The 25055-nt window shown below is 34.9% G+C and overlaps 1 protein-coding gene and 1 pseudogene across 1 annotated transcript; both read left to right on the forward strand.

Annotated features, from left to right (window-relative positions):
* Positions 1–9157: 9157 nt before the first annotated feature.
* On the forward strand, positions 9158–9649 carry LOC132628296 (probable pectinesterase/pectinesterase inhibitor 47; annotated as a pseudogene).
* Positions 9650–22703: 13054 nt separating this feature from the next.
* On the forward strand, positions 22704–24371 carry LOC132626005 (pollen-specific leucine-rich repeat extensin-like protein 2). The gene is made up of 3 exons (XM_060340702.1): positions 22704–23253; positions 23774–23989; positions 24122–24371. The coding sequence occupies exons 1-3, from the start codon at positions 22741–22743 to the stop codon at positions 24149–24151; spliced, it is 759 nt and encodes a 252-aa protein (XP_060196685.1). The 5' UTR covers positions 22704–22740; the 3' UTR covers positions 24152–24371.
* Positions 24372–25055: the final 684 nt, after the last annotated feature.

Consider the following 25055-nt stretch of genomic DNA (forward strand, 5'->3'; position numbering starts at 1 on the left):
TTTAAAACTAATAAAAAATATAACACGTCAAATAGCTAGTCCAAAAATATAACTAAGAAAAATATTAAAATCAGTAATTTATTTATTAAAATCTAAATTAGATGAAAAATATATTTTTTATAAATTTTCTTTTCTTTTGAAAAATAAAAACAAAACTTATCCTAAAATGTGACTCTATTTTTGTAATTTTCAAATATTAAAAGTAAGACTTACTAAAAATGAAATAAAAATTAAAATATTTAATTAAACCTAAAAGAAATATTTAAACACTAAAAATGATGTAAAAATTTGTGTTTGGTAAAACATTAGGTGCTTACATTTATTATTATTAATAATAAAATCTCCCATTAAGCAAGCTTAGTGGAAATTTAATTAAAAAAGATTTTGAGAAAATTTTGTACTTTATAAATAATGGGATTAAGTTTCAGATGCACTCCGTAAATTAAAAAAAAGTATTTATACCTCATATATTATAAAAATCATATACTTACACCCCTATGAGGTATATTTGTAGCTAAGTATATTATAATATAACTATTTAAAGTAAATTAAAATTATAAATAAGACGTTTTTATGTATTTATTTTTATGAAATTGTAAAAAGAGATAAACATTTTGTTCGATATCTTTACTCACGCATTTGATTAAATGTATATCTATAAAATAAAATGAATACAAATTAAGTGACTTAATAAGATATATCGACTATTAATAATAATTTTTCTATAATATGACTTAGTTTCAGATAAGCTCCCTAAATTTTGAAATTTAAACACTTATAACCCCCCTCCCCCCCCCCCCCCCCCCCCCCCCCCCCCCCCCCCCCCAATACATAAAATTCGTACACTTACACCTCCCCATGTTTGTAACTACATATATTAAAATATAATTAGTCAAAAGAAAACTAAAATTATAAATAAGAAATTTGTATGTATTTATTTTGTGAAATTTAATAAAGAAAATAAACATTTTTGTTGGATATCTGTATTTATGTAATTGATTAAAACAGAGAATTCTTCGAATCATTATTTTAATGAATACAAATTAATTACTTAATAAGATATATAGACCATTAGTAGTAACATTCCTACAATATGACTCAATTTCGGATACACTCCCTAAATTTAGAATTTAAACACTTATACCTCAAATACTATTAAAAAAAAAAAAAAAAAAAACAAACAAAACAAAACTCCTACATTTATACCCACGATAAGGTATATCCATAACTAAATATATTAATATATAACTATTCAAAAGAAAACTAAAATTACAAATAAGAAGCTTTTTATTTCTTTATTTTTATGAAATTTAATAAAGAAAATAAACATTTTTGTTGGCTATCTTTATTCACACATTTGATTCAAACAAAGAATTGTTTGAAACATGTATCTTTATAAATGATAAATAAACACAAATTAACTACTTAATAAGATACACCGACTATTAGTAATAACTTTTCTGTAATATGACTCAGTTTCGGACACCCTCCCTAAATTTTAAAATTTAAAAACTTATAACCCCTATACTATAGAAATTCTACACTTACACCCCCTATGATGTATATCGTAACTAAATATATTAAAATATAATTATTTAAAATCAAATTAAAATTATAAATAAGAAGCATCTAATATGTTTATTTTTATGAAATTTAATAAAGAAGATAAATGTTTTTGTTGTATATCTTTATTCATGCATTTGATTAAAACTGAGAATTCTTTAAAACATGTATCTTTATACCGACTATTAGTAATAACTATTCTATAATATGACTCAATTTTTGATACACTCCCTAAATATTAAAATTTAAACAATTTATCTCCCAATACTATAGAAATTCTATACTCATCCTCTACAAGGTATATCAATAACTATATTTATTAAAATATAATTATTCAAAAGCAAATTAAAATTATGAAAATGAAATTTTTATATATTTATTTTTATGAAATTTAATAAAGAAGACAAACACATTTGTTGGATATCTTTATTCACACATTTGATTAACAACGAATTTTTTGAAACATGTATCTTTATAAATAAGACATGAACACAAACTAATTACATAATAAGATACACTGACTATTAGAAATAACTATTCTATAATATGGCTCAGTTTCAGATACGCTCCTTATTTTAAAATTTAAAATCTTATATCCCTTATACTATAGAAATCATGCACTAACACCCCTTATGAGATATATCAATAACTAAATATATCATAATATGATTATTCAAAAGTAAATTAAAATTATAAATAAGAAGTTTTTATATATTTATTTTTATGAAATAAAGAAGATAAACATTTTTGTGGGATATCTCTATTCACACATTTGATTAAAACAACAAAATTCTCTAAACATGTATTCTTATAAATAAGAAATGGCACAAATTGATTACTTTATAAGATATACCGAATATTAGTAATAACTTTCCTATAATATGACTCAGTTTATGATAAGCTCCCTAAATTTTAAAATTTAAACACTCCCATATACTATAGAAATTTTACACTCACACTCCCATATACTATAGAAATTTTACACTGCCAACCTCAAGGTAAAGGCAGGAGGAAAACTACTGAAGCCCCCAAGAAATTGGTCCCTACATGGATCTCTAAAGGACCAATTGCTCCTGGGCCTGCTGCTGTAGCACCTTTACCAGAGGAAGCACCGCATGATAAGATGCCTGATTTGGAAGTGACTGAGAATCAACATGACACAGCACCAAATCCTCTAAATAACTCAAGTGTGCAAACTAAAACTCCTGCGAAGGGACTGCTGCCCTGCACATTTGCAACTTGGGAGCAGCACATTACATGGATGATTGCAAACTCAAAGGGAAACCCTCAACGTGCAGAAGTTTTCAGAATGATTTACTCTGAGACTGTGTATGGCATATGGATGGAATGAAATGGACGAATCTTTGAGAAAAGGAGCCGGGAATGGAATATTGTTGCAAAATAGATTGCCTATGTCACCTGCGTTCGAGCCCCAACCAGAATTAGGCCCCTAGTACTTAGTTTCAAATTTTAGCTTCTGTATGTTGTTGCTCAAGTGTTTATTTAGAACGACAAGCTGTGTGTAGCTATGCCTAGCTTTGTAATTCACTTTGGTGATTAATATAAAAACTTAGTTACCAAAAAAAAAAGTAATATATTAAAATATACTTATTAAAGTTATAAATAAGGAATTTTTTATTTATTTATTTTTATGAAATTTAAAGAAGATAAATATTTTTGTTGGATATTTTTATTCAAATATTTGATTAAAACAACGAGTTTTTTTGCAACATGTATCTTTGTTATAAATAAGAAATATTCCAAGTTAATTACTTAATAAGATATGCCAACTATCAGTTGTAACTTTCGTATAATATGACTAAGTTTTGAATACACCTCCCTGACTTTTAAAATTTAAACACTTATACCCCTATACTATGTAGATCATACTTATACCCCAATGAGATATATCAATAACTAAATATATAACAATATAATTATTCAAAAACAATTATGTATAAATAAGAATTTTTATATATATTTATTTTATAAATTTAGTAAAGAAGATATACATTTTTGGTGGATATCTTTATTCGCGCTTTTGATTTAAAAATAGAAAGTTTTGAAACATGTATAATATTTATAAAAGCAAATGAACAGAAATTAATCACTTAATAAGATATACTGAATATTAATAATAACTTTTCTATTATATGACTCAGTTTTTGATACGCTTCCTAAATTTTATAATCTAAACACTTAATCCCCATATACTATAGAAATTCTACACTCTCACCCTATGAGGTATGTCAATAAGTAAATATATTAAAATATAATTATTCAAAAGTAAACTACAATTATAAATAAGAAAGTTTTTTGTAGCTATTTTAATAATTATATTTCCACGAACGCTCTGCACATGTTTATTTTTTGAACACTACAGTGCCTTTATCATAATTATTTGAAATCCTAGTTGGTTATTTTTATTTTTTTTTTAATTTTCACATTAGTGGTAAACGTTTAATCAAAGATCCACAAAACATCCAACACCTTTTACAAAGTCTAGACTTGCAAATTGACGTTATCTTCGTATAATTGCGCAAGTTGACGTTATCTTTGTATAATTTCTCTGTGTGGAATCACGACCCCGACTCACATTACGTTTTATGCTTACATTGATACTTGCCTTTAATTCTCATAAGATGTAGTTGGGCGCTACCACATTATTCTATGATTTAGTATTTTTTATTCCTATGAAGAGCACTTGAAAAAAATATTTGTTAGTTGTCACTTGTCATCATAAACTATCGTTGGCAAAGATCCTTTATATTTAGCTATGAATATTTTTCGTCGCAACTAGTTCATTTATTCAACTACAAATTTTAAATCGTCGTTATTTAAAACATTACATATTTTGTGACAATTTTTTTTTGTCACTAAGTCGCATGTTGATTAGAGACAATAAATTGTTCGTCACTAATTGCTTATATTATTAGTGACAACAATTGAGGTCATCATTCAATATAAAATTTTATGGCTAAAGCTTACAACATTTAATTACAAACTCTAATTTGTTGCTATTTTAAGAACATAATTTTTGTGACGATACTTTTTGCGTGTTTAAAATGTAATTAATTTAAAGACAAATAATTATTTGTCACAAATTGGATACATTATTAGTGACAAAATAATGTGTCGCTGATAACTTAAATTTGTGGCTATTGTTGCCAACTCATATTTTGGTGGGAAATTTTAGTGAACAAAATATTTGCTACGAATTTTGTGTTTCGTCACTGAAAATATGTGGCTCATGTGTTTAAAGACGAAATTTAGTTTTTGACACAAAAAGTGAACAATTAGTGACGAATTTTATGTTGTAGCTAAGAATTTCGTAGTTAAATATCATATTTGTTGTAGTGACGCCTGAATTTGGCTGATTTTCCAACTTGAAACATCATCTCATTCCTCCTTTCTTCTCCCCGCTTTGCTTTTTTCATAAATATCCTGGTTTTTCAAAAAATGTTCGCTATGATCAGGACAACATCGATAACTTGTCACCATAAACAATCGTAAACAAAGATCATTGATTTTAGCTACAAATTTTTTTTGTCGCCAATAGTTAAATCATTCAACTACAACTTTTAAATCGTCACTATTTAAAACATTACATATTTTGTGACAAAAATTTGTTGTCACTAAATCGCATGTTGATTAGAGACAATAAATTGTCTGTCACTAATTGTTTATGTTATTAGTGACAAAAACTAAGGTCACAATTAAACATAAAATTCTGTAGCTAAAACTTACAATGATTAACTACAAATTCTAATTTGTCGCTAATGTATCAACACAGTTTTTGCAACAAAAATTTTTCGTCTCCAAAATTTAATTAATTTTAGGACGAAAATCAGTTTGCCACAAATTGGGTACATCATTAATGACAAAATAATGTGTCACCGATAACTTTAAATTCGTGGCTAATAGTACTCAATAAATGACGCCAACTCTTTTTTAGGAGGGAAACTTTAGGGGACAAAACTTTGCTACGAAATTTTGTGTTTCGTCACTAAAAACATGTGCCTCATGTATTTAAGGACGAAATGTAACTTTTGTCACAAAAAATGAATAATTAGTGATGAATTTTGCGTCGTGGCTATTATTTTCGTAGCTAAATATCATATTTGTTGTAGTGTATGCTCGGGCTGAAGATACAGTAACTCTCGGTCGAAGGGCCCCGGATCAAGAGGGTGGTGATCTATCTGTTTTACGCATTTTAAATCAATCATTAATAAGTAGTATTAGTTATTTAATCTTTTATCGAAAATTTTATTAAGGATTGTGGTGACCCATCTGTTTTACATATTTTAAATCAATCATTAACAAGTAATATTAGTTATGTAATCTTTTATCGAAAATTATATTAAGGGCTTTCAATCCTAAGCTACGGATTATGAATCCTAAACTAAGGGTTTTCAATCCTAAAATATAAAGATTAAAAATTAATAAGTCAAATAATTAACGATTAGTTAGCAAACAATTAGTATAAATAATTAATAAATAAACAATAACTGACTAATCAAATAATTAACAAGTTATTATCACATATTTAATAAATAAACAATTAAGTAACTAATCAAAAAATTAATAAATTATTATCGTATATTTAACAAATAAACAATTAATTAACTAATGAAACAATTAAGAAATTATTAATAAATAAACAATTGGCTTAACAAAAACTAAATAAATAATTAGCTAGTCTAACAATTGAAATAGCTAGTCTAACAATTAATAAATACTTAAGTCGCTAATCGAACAATTAACAAATACTAAATAAATAATTAATAAATAATTAACTAATTAACAATAGATAAACAAATTTTATTTAAAAAGGGGGGCAGTCGCGTGGTTGGTGCGGATTGCCCAAAAACGCACAAAAGAAATGCGCAATCCACCACAGAACACTCCCACCATACCTAAGGTAATAACATATTTAGCAATGTAATAAAAAATTCGTAGTAAAATACCTAGAATGAAGGTGTTTTTGAGTTTTCAAAATGAGCTCCGCGCCGCTCTATTCGAAAATCTAACCTTAGAAACTTGTTCTTACACTTCAATATACCAAGAATATTAACTTTTGGGTTGAAAAATAACACGAAAAAGACGTTTTGGGGGGTTGGGGACCACTGAAATGGGGCGTTAATGGCGGGGCATTTGGGGAAGTGAAAGGTTCGCGACTCTGGTGGGGAAGGAGGGGGGGACTTTTTGTTGCCTCCTTGACGCACGAATTTCATGCGTGAAAGGCCAAACTTGTATTTTTGCAGTTTGGTCCTTTCACGCACTAAATTTGTGCATGAAACCTATAAATGTTTTTTTTTTTTTGCGTTAGTTAGATTCAACTTTTTTTTTTGTGCTACAAAAGTCGCGGATTCCCTTCGGAACTGATTGTTGATGAAGCACCTAAATTATTGTACCACATGCTATTTGTAATGATTAATAGTAATGAGACTATTCTCTATTAGCACATTAGCCTTACAATTATTTTCTCAAATTAACGTTCTCAAGGCCTTTGTCATTTTCATGAATGTTAAAGGTCTTTTTAGGCTTAAATATAAGGTAGATAATATAAATCTACGAATGAGCATTCGAGTTGAAGTCACATAATTATTTTTAGAATATCTGAAGTTGTAACAAACAAATTATAAAGTTAGTTGTACGTGGATTGTTCACTTGGCCCCAAAAGAAATTGTAAAATTTAAAAACATTTGAGTGAGTATAACCAACACTAAATTGGTAGTTTTGTTTACTTTAGTTTTCATTTTATTTATCACACACGCATATTTTAAAGAAGAAACTTTTCATTTTTTTTTAAAAAAAAAAAAACAATAATGAAAGATTCGGACCGTATAACATCTAATTTCAAGGAAAATATTGGCTTTGTGAATTAATTTACACACACACACTCTTCACATGCATAAGAAATTTTCATCTATTTTGGTACTATTTAGTTTATCAAAATATATTTTTTTTAATTTAATGATATCTTTTTCGCGGTCAAATTCACTAGTTGAAAAATAAGGAAAGATTAGTCAAAAAACTCTTATCAGATATTATTAGTGTTTTCGTGAAGGATGTATGTATAAAAGGCTAACATGTTTAGGCCTCATTTGTTTGCACTTATTGGAGGTCTGAATCTGAATGGTTTAGATTTGAAGCCATTATGTGCATTTGTTTGCATTAAGATCTAAGCACTTATTGGGTCTGAATAGGTCTTAATCATTAAGATCTTGAACCAAGTCAATATCATTAAGAGATATTTTTGTATGAAACTTTTTTTTCACCAGCTCCAACCCCAACCCCACCCCCACCCACTCTCCACTCCAACCCCACCCTCCACCCACCCACCTTCCACTCCAACCGCTCACTCTCCACCACCCCACCCCACCACCAACCCCAATCCCACCCCACACCACCCATTCTCACTCCCCACGACCAACCCCTACCCCATACCACCCACTCCCCACTACACCCACCTCCCACCACCAACCCCACTCCCCATCAACCCCCACCCCACACCACCCACCCTACTCCCCACTACCCCCACCTCCTACCAAACCCCACCCCCACTCCCCACCAACCCCATCCCCCCTACCTCCCACCCCTCACCCCAACCACCCACCACCCACTCACCCTTTCACCCCCACTCACCACCCACCACAACTACAAAACATCTCCACCATTACTAGTGAACATAAATGTTTCATTTTTTTAATCAAATAATATTTTATTTTATTAAATTTGTATTGATTTTCTACTATTTAGTTACTTTTTAATTTGAATTGTATATTTATTATGTTTAAATAAATACATTATGCACATTCAGTTATTGAAAAACAAATAGTCTTAACCATTCAGTGTTCAGACCTAAAAGCAGATTCGCATTCAGATTCGGAAGTCTTAATCTTAATAAAAACAAATGAGGCCTAAGTAAAAAAGAATAAATGAAGTACTTCAATCGCTATATATATAATAAAATCAACGTGAATGTCAAACAATTCACATTGGCCACTTGGCCATATTGAAAGGAATGTTGGATAATATTTTAAATTTTCTGCAGTGTTTATCATGTGATAATTATCGAAACCATGCATACAATAATAACACCAAAAATTGAATTTGTATGTATAAATGGGTTATATCTCTTGAATGTAGAACACAAACCAATTATCACTGAAAAATTTGGCAACCATGAAGACTCTCACGTTGTTTTTTTTTTTTTTTTTTTTGAAACCCCAGGATAACCCGCAACCACTACAATCTCTGCCACAGCCTCTGCCCTTCGGGTGAGCACTTTGTGCGCACTGGGTAAACCCCCCCACTGTGTAATAGCCTGCAAACCACACAGGAAATGTAAACCGCACTAGGCAAGCCCTATGCGACAGGCTCGACTCAGAAGGCATTGAGGGGGGATCGATCCAGGGTCATCCATGTGGATAACCACCCTCCAAACCAACTGAGCCATCCCGAAGGACAACCATGAAGATTCTCAATTTTTTTTTTGGAACCCTAGGATAACCCGCAGCCGCTACAACCTCTGCCATAGCCTCTGCCCTTCAGGTGAGCACTCTATGGTGAGCACTTTTTTTTAATTCTCATGATGTTAATGGTGGCTGCAATTTTATTTTGCAACCACCAACAAGCGGTGGTAGCGAGAGAAGTCGACGTGGTCGTGGTCGATGACGGAAACGAGTTAAAAAACTCCCTAGTTGATGCTCTATGTCAATATTGGCCGTATCTGTATCCGTGGCCAAGACCATGCTCTCCTCCGAGGCCACGACCGCAACCACGACCGCGACCATGTGCACCACCACCACGACCACCGTGCTCGCCATCGCCTCCACCACCGCACTCACCACCGCGTCCACCACCGAGCCCACCTCCGTCCACGAGCTGCTCGGCTAGTGACAAAAAAGAGGTGAAGGAGTGCATGTTCAGCGAAGAACCGATTGAAGAATGTTGTCCAACATTCAAGAGCATAATCGGCAGTAGTTGCCCTTGCTATAAGTATGGCTGGGATTTGAACGATTAATGGGTGAAGGTTATTGAATCGTCATGTGAATTTGATAGCCCTTGTAAGGACGTGTAGGTAAGTTATCATTTTTATCTGTCGTTTAAAATTTCGACAGACTCGTTTAAAAATATATTGTCTATAATCATTTTCATAAGGTGTATTATTTGAGTATAAATCATCCTTATTTTTTAAAGATTATTTGTTTTCGTGGAGTAGTGATTGTGAAATTTGAAAAAAAAATCTTAATTTCTAAAATGAAATATTTTGGAACTTTTTTTTTTTTTTAGCTAGAGTGACAGAATAAAAACGACCAGATGGATAGCAATAAAAATATCGGTCCTTCATCATAAACTACTTAGGGCCACTTTGAAGACCAGATCTTGTCCATGTTCCTTTCTTTTTGAATTAATAGAAATAGACAAATCTAGACGTGTCAACATTAACCATTAACTATGTATCAATCGAATGTTTGTTTTTTTATTTATATTTATTGCAAGTTTTAAATTGCACATGTATATGTTTGGAAAATCTTTTCTTAAAAATATCTTATATATTTCTCCTTTTGAAATTCTAATTAATTTTTTTTTCTAATTAGTGAAGTAGTTGTGATGCTTTTTATGTTAATTAATAATTTCAGGTGATTAAGCTATCCAAGAAGGAGTAAAAATGAAGCGTTTAATTGCTTAATTCCAGATCTTGTGTTACATAATTTGCTGTTAATTACGCTTTCTAGGGGTACATTTGTAACGTTGTGTTTTCTTTTTGGTTGATTGTAATGTAGCCTTTTGATGAATTCTAGTAATGGCTCAACAGGCACATCCGGAACTCCAATTGCCTCGCACAAGGTTGATGCCTTCAATGTCACCCAATTTTTCCGAATGAACACAGAATCTGGAGTCCTACGGATTGGCATGCTAGCATAAAGTTCCATGACCAAATCAATGTTCACAGGCCTCGGTTGTTCGAACACAGACGTCCATCCCATGGAAACTATACGGTTGTAGATATCCCGAAAATTCTTCTTCAAAGGGACTCGACTGATTGCTCGCTCATGATTGTATCCCTTCGAGGTGTCAAACCCCGCATACCACTCTGCTCCTTCCCCCGAGAGACGGGGGTGGGTTGTCTTTTTAGATGCCGGCAGAATGACAACCGCGGGATGCTTTCCCTTTCCGGATGTTTGCCCTTTCGTCGCTTTGGACGGGTTTTGTGCTCTTCCTCTTTTTGTGCCTTGGGAGGAGGAGGCAACAACTTTGCCCTTGGACTTGGCGTGAACCATTTTGCCTGCAAAACAACGCATTACCAAACGAGAGGTATAGGTCAGTAACTAAGGGGTCGTGGCACAACCCCACACTTATTTCAAACTACATTACGAAAATAAAAATCAAAAGAAGTTAACCACTCCTACATGCCAAAACAAACAAAAACAACATAAGCTATTTTCATGTTGTAGGGCTTGGGATGGAAAAATCACAATTCTCCAATCCTCCCTCACAATTCGAATTTTATGGTGAGAGGAGATGCACAAGGGTTCCTATGCTCGGTTAATGTTCCATTGCTACTCAAGACTTCACAATTTCACAAAAACTTTGTTTAGGACTTTTGTCGAACACCTTGTGGGCGTAAAATCGTTCCTTAACTTTTGATAACAATGGTGGGTTGAAGAACCCTCCCTTGTGCAATGGGAGTCACATTCTACCCACAATCACACATATCACACAAGCAATACCAATCCCCGCCCAAAATTTTCCCATACCCATATCCCTACTTTACAACTACAAACATCAATAACAAGAAAAAAAATGGAAGATGAACACTTACCTTGTGATGTTAATGGGGGATGGATTAAAGCAACTTGAAGTTATTTTTTTGAAAGAGGGAATGGGGATGGGTATTTTTCATATGAGAGGGAATGGGGTGAGTTGGGGGAATGTTTTCTGATGAGAATAAGGAGAGGGGGACAGTTATAACTCAAATAAGAGAAAAAGAAATACAAAGCGGGTCGACCCGCGCGATCCGTCCGCATCGCGGAAGGAAAGCGCGAGGCTGCAGAACCCTGTGCGATTGGTCCGCATCGCGGATGGATCACGCAAATCACTGAAGGTTTCTGATTTTTATGCGCGATTTGTCCGCATCGCGGGACCGATGCGCAAATCACTGGGCATTTTGTATTTTTTCTTCTTTCCGCCCAATTCCTGCAACATGAACAAACGTGACCTATATCATACAAAAAAAAATTTAGGTTGCCTCCCAACAAGCGCCTTAGTTAAGGTCGTGGCACGACACCTTTTTTGTCTTTATTTATTTATTTTTTTACACGGGTTGCCTCCCGAGAAGCGCCTGATTTAACGTCGCGGCACGACGTAGGATTTCCTCAAGCCTCTTCTAGATCAATGGTGGTTCTTGCGCGGTCAGTGACCTCCCTGTAGTAATGCTTCACTCTTTGTCCGTTCACCAAGAAGGTCTCATCCGAGTTGGGTCTCTTTAGCTCAACTGCTCCATGTGCAGTCACACGAACCACCTCGAATGGTCCAGACCACTTACTCTTCAACTTTCCACCGAAGATCTTCAGCCTAGAGTTATACAGCAAGACTAACTGCCTAGGCTCAAAGTCACGAGATTGGATGCGCCTGTCATGAATTCTCTTAGTTCGCTCCTTGTACATTTTTGCGTTTTCATAAGCATGATAGCGAAATTCCTCCAACTCGTGCAGCTGCAACAGTCTCTTTTCCCCAGCTTGAACCATGTCTAGATTCAGCTTCTTGATCGCCCAATATGCTCTATGCTCAAGCTCAACTGGTAGATGACATGCCTTACCAAAGATGAGCTTATAGGGAGATGTGCCAATTGGAGTTTTGTAAGCTGTTCTGTATGCCCACGGAGCATCGTCAAGCTTCAATGACCAATCTTTCCTACTTATGCTCACAGTCTTCTCCAAAATCCCCTTGATTTCTCTGTTCGATACCTCCACTTGACCGCTCATCTGAGGGTGGTAAGCAGTCGCTATCTTGTATTTCACCCCATACTTGAGCAGCAATTTATCAAAGAGCCGATTGCAAAAGTGCGTACCTTGATCACTGATGATGGCCCGAGGGGTCCCAAAGCTTGTAAAAATGTTCTTTTTCAGAAATTGCGCCACCACACTAGCATCACTGGTGGGAAGTGCAATGGCTTCCACCCATTTCGAGACATAGTCTACAGCAACCAATATGTATTTATTCCCCTTGGATGGTATGAAGGGACCCATGAAGTCAGTACCCCACACATCAAACAGCTCGATTTCTAAGATGCCCTTCAAAGGCATTTCATGACGCTTGGAGATATTTCCGGTTCTCTGGCAGCTATCACATGCTCACACAAATTCATGAGCATCTTTGAACAAAGTTGGCCAGTAGAACCCGGACTGAAGTACCTTTGTAGCTGTTCTGTCACCAGCATGATGTCCTCCATAGGGTGATGTGTGACACTTCTCAAGAATCGCTGAGACCTCTTCCTCTGGAACACACCTTCTGATTAGCTGATCTGTGCCAACCCGATAGAGATAGGGCTCATCCCACACATAGAAACGACTGTCATGCAAAATCCGCTTCTTCTTCTCGTGATTAGCACCCGGGGGGTAAATCTCACTTACTATAAAGTTCACCATGTTTGCATACCAAGGCACCTCAGTTGATTGAAGAGCAAAGAGTTGTTCATCAGGAAAAGTCTCCTTAATCGCCACTGCTTCATCCACATGCCCCCGATCTTCTAATCTCGATAAGTGATCTGCTACCTGATTTTCTATGCCCTTTCGATCAAGAATCTCGATGTCAAACTCTTGCAGCAGCAACACCCAACGAATAAGCCTCGGCTTTGCATCCTTCTTTGCAAACAAATAACGAACTGCAGTGTGATCAGTATAGACAATCGCCTTTGTGCCCACCAGATATGATCGGAAATTGTCAAAGGCGTAGACAACCGCCAATAACTCCTTCTCTGTGACAGTATAGTTCATCTGGGCTGCATCAAGTTTCTTGCTGGCATAATAAATAGGATGAAAGAACTTGTCCCTTTTCTGACCAAGGACAGCACCCACAGCAAAATCACTTGCATCACACATCAAAATCAGTGTTTTAAAAGGCGGGGGCGTAAGACAGGGCGTTTTACATACGCCTCGACGAGGCGTAAGCCTCGAGGCACGGGGCGTAAGTCCCATGGGTATTTAATTTTTACTATTTCTTAAAATAATATAATTACAATAAATATTTTAAATAGGTAAAATTACATAAAAAAATAAAAGAAAACTGTAAATAAATGAAATATATATATATATATATATATATATATATATATATATATATATATATATATATATATATATGTGTGTGTGTGTGTGTGTGTGTGTGAGAGAGAGAGAGAGAGAGAGAGAGCGCGCGCGCGCTTGATTCTCACAAAAAAAATGATCAAAGCCCATTATACACCGCTTATAACTTATAATTATATATAACATAATTTTACAAGTATAAACAATACAATGAAATAAAAGCTATTATGAAATGCAAAACAATTCTAACATTTTAACTTTCAAATACGGGAAAAAACACAGTTTCTTAAAACACTATTACTATCATACTATTCATTTTATCTCCCTATAAGAAAATAATCAATAAAATTTATCAATATTACAATTAAAACATAACTTCTTCATCAACAAAAAATAAAATTATATGATAATTCTGATACATAGGACTTATGACCAATGACAAGTGAAAATGTACAATTCTGCTATGTGTTTTTTTTTTTAAAAAAAAAAGTGATATTCACCCTCACGACGTTATCAAATAGTAAATATCCAATACTACGACTTGTTATATGAGTTACACTCAATCTTCTATTTCTATAGATGAAAAACTATTAAGTATCATTATTTTGTTAAACAATTATGAGGGTGAATGATTTTAATTAAGGAATTTAAAATATAATTTGTGTAGGAAGTTAGGCGAGCCCTGGGCGTTGGGCGTTAGGCGTGTTTAAGGCGTACGATTGGGCGCTTAGGGCGTAAGCCTCATAGGAACTAAGCCCCGCACGTTAGCCCCAGGGCGTTTTGCCACTGCCCTGCCCCGCGGCGAGTCCTGACACTGCCTTTTAAAACAATGATCAAAATGAACGGCAGAGACCAATCGGGTGCGATGATAATAGGGGCCGACACCAACCTTCATTGCAGCTCATCAAAAGCCGTCAGACAGGCTTCATTAAACACAAACTTCACATCTTTCTCTAAAAGCTTGCACATTGGATTAGCAACTTTAGAGAAGTCTTTTATGAACCGTCGATAGAATCCTGCATGCCCAAGAAAACTGCGCACTCCCCGAACTAAAACAGGTGGTGGTAATCTTTCAATTGCTTCAATCTTCGCCTTGTCAACTGATGTGGCGTGATTTTACACCACAATCGATGCTTTTTAACTATAAGTTTTACTTGTTTTTAAGCAAGTCTATGTCATTTTACGTAGTTTTTGTCATGTTTCAGGTAATACGAGGTCCCTAGAGCCTAAGTGTGGAAAACAAGCAAAAAAGTTGCAAAACTGGAATCGACTGGAAGTTCTGGAAAAGAGCCGTGGAAAAATACTCTACGCGATCGCGCAGAGTACCCACGCGATCGCGCCCACGCGGGAATTGTACTCCACGCGATCGCGCTGGAATGTAACGCGATCGCGCCTACGCGCGTTGTTAATTCCACGCGGTCGCGCAGGATCTACACGCGATCGCGATTAAGGGAGCAGGGGAAGCTGACGTCATCCACGCGATCGCGCATACACATGGCGCGATCGCGATGAAGGATTTTCGGCAATTTTCAACCAGAACTCGGATTTTGACGATGCCTTCCATCCCAGTTCATATAAATAGAAAACTAGGGCAAAATATCACATTATCTTTGGCAGCTCCCACAAGTTGGAGGCTAGGGTTCCTACAAAAATGTTCTCTCTTCTTCATGATCGGGTTCAGTCGCCTCTGGCGCTCAATACTGGGTTTGCTGTCTTCCTCCAATAATATTTTGTGCATGCAAAACGAGCTACTAATACCTCGAATATCAGCTATCAACCACCCGAGGGCTCGGATTCGATCTCTTAGCACTCCTAACAAACGTGTAACCTGCACATCAGTCAAATAAGCAGAGAGGATTACGGGCAATGTGTCTCCACTACTCAAGAAAGCATAGCGAAGGTGAGGAGGCAATGGTTTCAACTTAAGAACGGGAGCCTCTTCAATAGATGGTTCGGCTTCTTCCATGACTCTGGTCTGTCTAGCTCCTCAAACGGTGTACTTGCTCATAGATAAGCACATGAAGTGTCAAGAATGCTAAGACACTCCTCCACTTCTGCATCAATTTTCAAATCTTCCCCATACACCAAATCTGTCTCCGAAGGATCTCGCGAGGCTAGAAAGTGATCTAACTCGGAATTTGTGAGCTCGGGTTACACCACGGAAATCATCTTCAACTCCTCATAATGGGCTGGAAGTCTGGTAGCTTTAAACACATCAAAAGTCGCCTCTTGCCCATTAACCGTCATGGACATCTTCCCATCTTTCACTCGGATCACAACATCAACAATAGCCAAGCATCCTCTCCACATGATGAGAGGAACACTCTTATCTGCCTCATAATCAAGTATCACAAAATCAACCGGCAGAATAAATAGGCCTACCTTCACAAGAACGACCTCAATAATACCATCAGGATAAGTAAGAGATCGATCAACTAACTGCAATGTAATAGTGTTTGGCCTAGGCTCTCCCAAACCCAACGTTCGGAACACAGAGGTGGGCATCAAATTAATACTAGCACCCAAATCACACAATGCTAGCCTAACTTCAATGTTGCCGATCGTAATTGAAATTGTGAAGTTTTCCGGATCTTTCAACTTTGGAGGGATTTTACTCCTCACTCTAGAACTGCACACCTCAGTAAGTGCAACAGTCTCAAACTCTGTCCAACGCCGTTTGTTCGCGACCACATCTTTAATATATTTCGCATATTTTGGGACTTTTTGCAGAAGCTCCACCAAAGGTATGTTGATGTGTACCTGTTTTAAGAGTTCAAGAAATTTCTTGCAAGCCAAATCTGCCTTCTGTTTCTGAAGTCGCTGTGGAAAGGGAGGAGGTGGTCGCACCACTTCCTCTACATGTTGCTCTGCAAGTGTTTGCTTTGGTTCAGCTCACTTAGCAGGGATAAGTTCTACCTCTGCTATGTTCTTATTTTTCGGCAGCACTTCTTCTAGATCTCTACCATTCCTCAAGGTGACTGCCTTGCATTCTTTTGGATTCTTTTCAGTATCACTCGGAAGAGCACCCGGAGGTCTGACATTCTGCATAAGAGCCATCTGCCCCATCTGACGCTCAAGCTCGTGAATAGATTTCTGCATCTCACTCTGAATTTTCTGATTTTGCTGCTATATCACTTGATTTTGAGCTATGAGCTGCTTCATCATCTCCTATAAATTGTTAGCTGGCTGAGCTTGAGGTTGCTGATAATTGTTCGGCTTGTGGAAATCCTGCTTCCCAAAAGGAGTGTTGTAATTATTTCCATAATAGTTTCCCCGATTACCAATACCGCGATTTTGCTGTCCCACAAAATAGACGGACTCTGGATTCAATGGACAATTGTTATAATCATGAGGTTCACCGCAACTTACATATGCTGCCTGCTGAATATGTTGAACTGGTTGAATCTGCTGAGCTTGAGGAAACACCCTCAACATCACGTTAGTGAGAGTACCAATATCAGCCCGAGTAGCTGCAACATCATCAACTTTAAGAACCCCAGTAGCTTTTTGTGGTAACCCCCGGCTATTCTCATGATACTCATGATGACCCTCAGACATCATCTCAAAGAGATCTTCCATCTCTTCATATGTTTTGTTCAAGATCTGCCCTTGAGCTGAAGCATTCAACAGGGCCCTCGATTCATGGTTAAGACCCTCTACGAAATAGTTTCCAATGATCTCCTTTGGCTGCATGTGATGGGGGAAATCTCGCAGATAGCCCTTATACCTTTCCCAAGTGTGTGGTAGAGATTCGGAATCTCTCTGAGTGAAGTTAGCAATTCTTCCTCGCAGCTCCTTTGTTTTCTTGGGTGAGAAGAACCTGTCGATAAACTTATTTGATAATATCTCCCAAGAAGTAATAGAACCTGCAGGTAGATTTGTCAACCATTCCCTTGCTTCGCCAATCAGTGAGAACGCAAATAAGGACAGCTTCACATAATCATCGGGAACATCTCTATATTGGAAATTTTCGCTCAACTCCACGAACTGCATCAAGTGCTTATGCGGGTCTTCACTAGACTTACCCATATACTGGCACGTATGTTGCACCAGCCGCACTGTTCTTTCTTTTAGCTCGAAATTTCCAGTAATGTCAGGCCTAACAATAGCCTTAGCAATTAGTTGCCAGACTGGGCCTAGCATAACTGGATAAAAGAATCTGTTGTTCTTGTGCCCTTGTAGCTGCTCTTTCACCCTGTTCAGCGCCGTTTCTGGCTCTATCCCTTTCTGTTTGTTCAAGAGCAAGTCTTGTTTCTTCGTTAGCCATTCTTCTCTGTCGATGAAATGTTCTTTCGATTTCGTGATCAAGATCAGCTAATGGTTTTCCTGAACTTCTAGTGCTTGGCATAAACTAGAGAAGCCTTAAGTGACACAAGTAGAACAATGAAAACGTAAAGACTTGAATACAAAAAAAAAAATTAGAAAAACAGTAAATTTTTCTAAGTCCCCGGCAGCGGCGCCAAAAACTTGTTGCTCCCAAACGCATACGCAAGTATACGTGGTCGTACAAGTAATATAGACTGTTAAGTCCAGATATCGATCCCACAGAGACTTAGATTCTACTGTTAAGCTAATTCAAATTCGAATGAAACTATTCAAGAAAGTGAAAATCAAGATGTTTGTTGTACTAAACTAAAACTGAAAAGTAAACAATTTGTGATGGGTGTTTTTGTGACTGGGACTATGTTGACAAAGATTGTAAGAATTATCAGATGAGAGAAAGATCTAGGGTTATGGATTTCGACAATCCAATTCATCTTCAGACAATTTCACCTATTTTATTTCCTGAGTTACTAGTTAACGGGTTAATTATGCTTTATGATATTCTCTCGAACTATTCACAAGCCTGTAGATGTTACTATAACGCCTATATCTCTATGGTCATCAGAGGTAACAAGAACGCGTTTATTTCTCCGTATTCAACTAAGTAGGGCTAAAGGGTACATCTCTATCCTCACTAGCGAAACAATTAAATCGAACAAACTCTATTTATTCTTATTACGTACGTGAATTCCCTTTCTCAAGTTCAATTCACGCACCACAGATAGTGTCTAACTATTGGCCTGATAATCAAACAATTAAGATCAAGAATAAATAAGCAACCCAAAATATGGAAAATCAATAGATAAAAATTGTCATCAAATCAACTTTCAAGTCTTTCGCCACAACCCTAGAATTAAGAGGTTTAGCCACTCATGATTCGATCATAGACAAAAGAAGCCATGAATAAACTAGGGTTGAAAAAGTTGAAAACTAAAATAACCTAGAGAGAGAAAAAATAGAACGGTGGCTTACAAATCCTTGAATAATCTCAGCACACCGTTCTCAGCTATTAAAACGTCTATATATAGGCTAGGGTAAAAATAACAAATAAGGAATCCAAATCCTAGTCGAATTGGGATAACTTCCGCAGATCCCCGCTTTCCTTCCGCATCGCGGAAAGATCGCGCAATGTACTGAGGGTTCTCGCTTTCCTTCCGTGATGCGGAAGGATCGTGAGATGGTGATCACTGAGTTGGTTGGTCCGCTTTCTTCACGCGATGCGACTGGAAGACCTGATGCTCTGAGGCTTCCCGCGATGCGGAAGAAAAGCGAGGTTCTTCAGTCGAATTAATCTCCTTTTAGTTCATCCTTTATGGTCTTCGACTCGTCACCTCATCTAATCGTCATATGCTACGAAACCCAATCATTTTAAGCACAGTTTCCATCGTTTGTCGTCATTGTACCTATACACATGAAATACAACGACATAAGTTCAAATACGACGATTGCAACATGAATTAAGCGATAAAAGTCATAAGATTAGGATGTAATATGACACAAAATATGATATTTGTGCCAAATATCATGTTACGTCAATAAATTTGACATATATGTCAAAGTCTTAATGTTAATGAAAGAAAATTATATTACTCATTAATTCCCTCAATTTTTCTTTTATTATTATTATTATTATTATTATTATTATTATTATTATTATTATTATAATGATGTGTTTAGATCAGCTTACACATAGTTTAACCATTTTCTTAAATATTTGTCATCTCGCGAAAGTACAAATAAATGCGGAAAAATCATCTAATATTAGATAAATAGAAAAAAGAATTATCTAATAGTTTTAGTCTATTGCAATTTGAACTCTTCTCTCTTACTCCTTACATTTTGTTCCTGATTATGTGATATTATTTATTTGTTAATCCATTTCAAACGAATATATATTTTTATATCTGGAAACATTTTACTTTAAACGTCCTAATTTACCCTTAATGAGCAGCTTTTATAGACACACAAATGTTATGACATATTTAAAATAGCAAAATTCAAAATTCTTATAAATATTTTAACATGTTTAAAACTATTAGTTCGAAAAAAATGCCTTTCCGTTCTTAAATCTCATGCCAAATCTAATTATATGCACCTAAATTGAAGCGAAGGGAGTATATATATATATATATATACGTTTGTAAGGCGATATCTTAGATGCTTTATCTTCCTTCGTTTTAAAATTTCTAGCCAGATCAAATTACGTAAATCAAAAGGGATGGAGTATAACATTCACGCATTTTATTGTTAGGCCACATCTTCGGATGCTTTTATATATATATATATTAGGGAAAAGGACACTACCTAGCCATTAGGGATTTATTAGGCTCATGTTTGGGCTTAATACAGCGATTTGGCCTTTCGGCCCAAACTATTCTCAGGCGCTAGCCCAGCAGCCCATTCACTACAAAAAAAATCAAACTTTTTTTGGGGTTCGCCACTAAAGGTTCATTACAACAAGATCGAACTTTTTTGTGGCGACTTTAAGATTAAAAATCCGCCACTAAAGGTTCGCTACAAAAAGATCAAACTTTTTTGTGGCAACTAAAGATCGAAATGTCGCCATTGAAAGTCGACAAAAAAAATTCATACTGGACTTTCAAGAAATATCGCCAAGCATGTATAATATGTGTATAATTAGTAAGTATACGTTGATTGAGCCTTCAAGAAATATCCAAAACATGTATAATATAATATGTGTATAATGAGTAAGTATACGTTGATTATACATTTATTAAACTGAAATTATACAACAATGATACATTTTCTAAAAACATATTGTAGGGATACATATTATATACAACAATGATACAGTTTCTATACATATGATAGATTTTCTATACAACAATAATACAATTTCTATACATACGCTTAAATTAGTTGAAAAAAGGCTAAATTGGAACCATTTTAAAAAGATTAAAAAATATCTGTTAAGCTTCTTGAGTCATCCGGTTGTCAATAGTTTGGGTCGGATGGCCATTTGTGTCCTTTTCCCTTCTTTTTATTGTTATTTATCCTTTTCTTATTTTAAGATAAAAAGTTACTTCCTCCGTCTCAAAAGGATTGTCCTCTTTTGACTTGACACAAAATTTAAGAAATAAATGAAGACTTTTGAAATCTGTGGTCCAAAACAAGCCTTAAATATTTGTGTGGCAGTAAATCATCTCATAAAGTTAAATTATTTCTAAATATAAAAGGGAACAATCTTTTTGGGATAGATTAAAAAGAAAAGAGAATAATCTTTTTGAGACATCGGGAGTAGTTCATATACATACAAGAAAGAAAAAATAGTTTCTGTTATTAGAGGAAATATTGCTTGACAAGCACAAGAAGACAATGAGCCCGTTTGGATTGGCTTATAAGTTGCTTATAAGCTGCTTTCAGCTTTTTTGAGTGTTTGGCTAGCCAGCTTAAAGTCATTTTGTGCTTAAAATAAGCTCAAAAAAATAATTAGGCCCATTTGACTTAGCTTATCTAAAGCAGTTTATAAGCTGAAAACAGCTTATAAGCCAAAAAAAAGTAAGTTAGACTACCCCAACTTATTTTTTTTAGCTTATAAGTTGTTTGCAGCTTATAGGCATAAGTCCATCCAAACAGGCTCAATGACTTTTTTGTTTGACAAGACAACGATTTTTTTTAATGCATCCAAATTTTCTTTTAGTACGAATGTTGAGTGAAATTTGTGGCGGACACAGTGGCGGATTCAAAATTTTCACTCAGGGTGTTCGAAAAAATAACTGGACCTAAATATACACTGTAATATATGTTCAGGGTGTTCAAAAGTTAATATATGTACATGAACACAAAAAACTTACCCTAAATATACACTGTAATTTTTTGTCCAAGGTGTTCGGGTGAACACCTTGGCCTCTTACTGCATCCGCCCCTGGGCGGACGGGAGCAATCAATGCTCCTCCAAAATCAGATTTTTTGAGTTCAAAACCTGAGAATAAAAATCACTTTTGATATGGAGCGTTTTACCGCTCAAAATAAAACTTTTCAAATTCTAATTAATCGGACTAAAAAACGAGTAAAAAAAAAAAACAAGTAGACTGAAAGCCTTTATCTTGTTTATTGACATGATTTACATTTTACAGTCAACTTACTGGTTTTTTTCTTTTTTCTTTTTTTTTTTGTGTGTGTGTGTGTATGTGAAAGAAACAGATGAGTAAACAAAATTTACATGATACCAAAATGTTACTATTATACAAATCAAAGCATCATTCTGTAACAGTAAATTGTACTCCATATATATTTTGTCCCCAATTAATAATACTTTTTATCTGCAATAAATGGGAGTGAAATCGTTCACAAATATTTAAATGGTACCTCAAAAAAGAAACGGATACTGGTCGTTGGGACCATTATGAAATTAATCAATAATTTAATTTTTCTCTGCATGTGTATCATGTGATATTAAAAATCTGAACTACCCCTTTATTTTAAAGCCAACCTACCTACCATAGTAACTCCAAAAAATTATTATAAATAGATGTCATATCTCTTCACTGGAGGACACAAACCATTCTTCATTGCAAAAATGGCTACCATGAAAATGCTCATGATGTTAATAGTGGCTGCAATTTTATTTTGCAGCCACCAACAAGTGGTCGTGGCGAGAGAAGTAGCCGTGGCTGATAACGAGAACGCGTTACAAATCTTTCCATGGGATATCCCATGTTATTTGCCGTGGCCATTCCCGTTTCCACGACCATATCCATGCCCTCCTCCACGACCACGACCATGCCCCCCACCACCTCCACCACCATGCCCACCACCACCACCACCACCATGTCCACCACCACCTTCACCACGACGCTTGCCACCACCTCCACCACCTCCTACACCTGCTTCGACCTGCTCAATTAGTGACAAGGAAAAGGTGAAGAAGTGCATGTTCAACACAACTTCAATTGATGAATGTTGTCCAACATTCCAAAACATACTCGGCACGAGTTGCCCTTGCTATAAGTATGCTGAGGATTTGGACAATCAAGTCTTGATCACACTTGAAGCTTATTGTGATGTCGATAGCCCTTGTACAGGCGTGTCAGTAAGTTCAATTTTTATGTATCGTTTAAGATTTTGACACACTCATTAAAAAATTAACTATCTACAATCATTTTTTTAAGGTGTATTATTTGGCTATGATTATATAGTTTCTTGAAATTGTAAGGGTGGAAGTCAAGAATTAATTTTTTAAATATTTTTTTAATTTCTTAAAATGATAAATATTTTGAGACGATTTGCTTAGCTGCAATAAAAATGACTAGAAGAATATGTGCTGGGGTCCTTCATCAGACTAGATTACTTAGGGCCACGTTTTGAAGATAAGATATTGTCCTTTTTCTTTTCTTGTTGAATTAAATAAATATATAAATTAGAGGTGTTAGTATTAATCATTAACTTTGTATCAATTGAATGATTATTCCCGATTTTTCTATTTATTCCAAGTTTTAAATTCTAATTTGAAAAATCTTTTTGTTAAAGTATCTTGTATATTTCTTTTCTTGTAAATCTAGTTAAAATTATTTTTCGAATTAGTGAAGTAGCTCTTTCATTTATGAATACAGCCTCCGACTCCAAAATCAAGCTGCTCGGCTAGTAACCAAGAAAGGATAAAAACTTGCATGTTCAACACAACTTCAATTGATGAATGTTGCCCGACATTCCAGAGCATACTCGGCACTAGTTGCCCTTGCTATAAGTATGCTGAGAATTTAGATAATCAAGTCTTAATCACTCTAGAAGCTTATTGTGATGTCAATAGCCCTTGCAAGAGAGTACAAGTAAGTTAATTACCATTTTTATTTGTTGTTTAAAATTTTGATTAAAAAAAAATTACTACTTATTTAATAATACTAGTAATTCTTTCATATACGGACACATGCCTAATGCTGCATTGTGTTAATTAATTTCAGGTGATTGAGCTACCCAAGGATGAGGAGTAAAAATGAGGTGCTTAATGCTTAATGCTGCATTTACTGTTAATTTATCTTTCTGTTGAGAAGTCTCTAGTTATTTATGTTTTAACTTTTCCTTGTTGTAAGACTTTTAAATTTTTAGGGGTACACTTGTAATGTTGTGTTTTAGTAATAATTATTGTGATATGTATCTATCAAAATCTTTGTACTAATAAAAGAGTATTATCGTACTCATTTCGTGCTCCAATGTTCTCTACTTTTAAGTATTATACTATTTCAAGATGAAAAAGACAGCTGTAGAAGAAAAGTTTCTAATCTGTTAGGCAATAAAAATAATGTCGTCCCCATTCCAATAATAATGGAGTGAAACATAACCTCGCTCCAACAAATGGATTTGTCAGAAATTAAATTTCATAAATGGAGAAATCTTGTAAGGTCTGTGAGTTTCACCCTTTTTACTCCTTCAGATAAAAAATAAAAAAGTTCACTTAGTTATTTATACACCCCTTAAAAAAGTATTGATCACTCTCAGAAGAAAATATGTAAATTGATTAAACTATCGCTAATTAAATAGGTTTTGAGGTTTGATCACATAACACTTATAAAGATAAATCTGGAAAGATAAGGTTAATTGTTTCTTGATTTAATAAGTGAATACTTTTTTTACCAAAAAAGAGACTAAGTGGACACTTTTTTTTATCCAGAGGGTGTATTAACGATCAGAGATTAAAAGTTTTTTTTTTTTTTTTGGTTAAAAAAGGACTAATGGATCACTAGATTTATATACAAAGAAAACGCTTAGTTGATCCCGCATTTTCATAATGTTGAAAAACAAAATATGAAAACTCATTAACGACTATGCCTTTTTAATAGATTGTATTTGCATAGTTTAATTTGATAAATAGAAATTTCTTTCATAACTCCCGAAACT

This window comes from Lycium barbarum, chromosome 2, assembly GCF_019175385.1.
Source record: "Lycium barbarum isolate Lr01 chromosome 2, ASM1917538v2, whole genome shotgun sequence".
Classification (NCBI taxonomy): Eukaryota; Viridiplantae; Streptophyta; class Magnoliopsida; order Solanales; family Solanaceae; genus Lycium; species Lycium barbarum.

Excerpts from the sequence above, each read along its gene's own strand:
- LOC132626005 (XM_060340702.1), top strand. The coding sequence starts at position 22,741 with ATGGCTACCATGAAAATGCTCATGATGTTAATAGTGGCTGCAATTTTA. Across the intron at positions 23,254-23,773 it reads GCCCTTGTACAGGCGTGTCA|CCTCCGACTCCAAAATCAAG; the intron begins GTAAGTTCAATT and ends TTATGAATACAG. Across the intron at positions 23,990-24,121 it reads GCCCTTGCAAGAGAGTACAA|GTGATTGAGCTACCCAAGGA; the intron begins GTAAGTTAATTA and ends AATTAATTTCAG.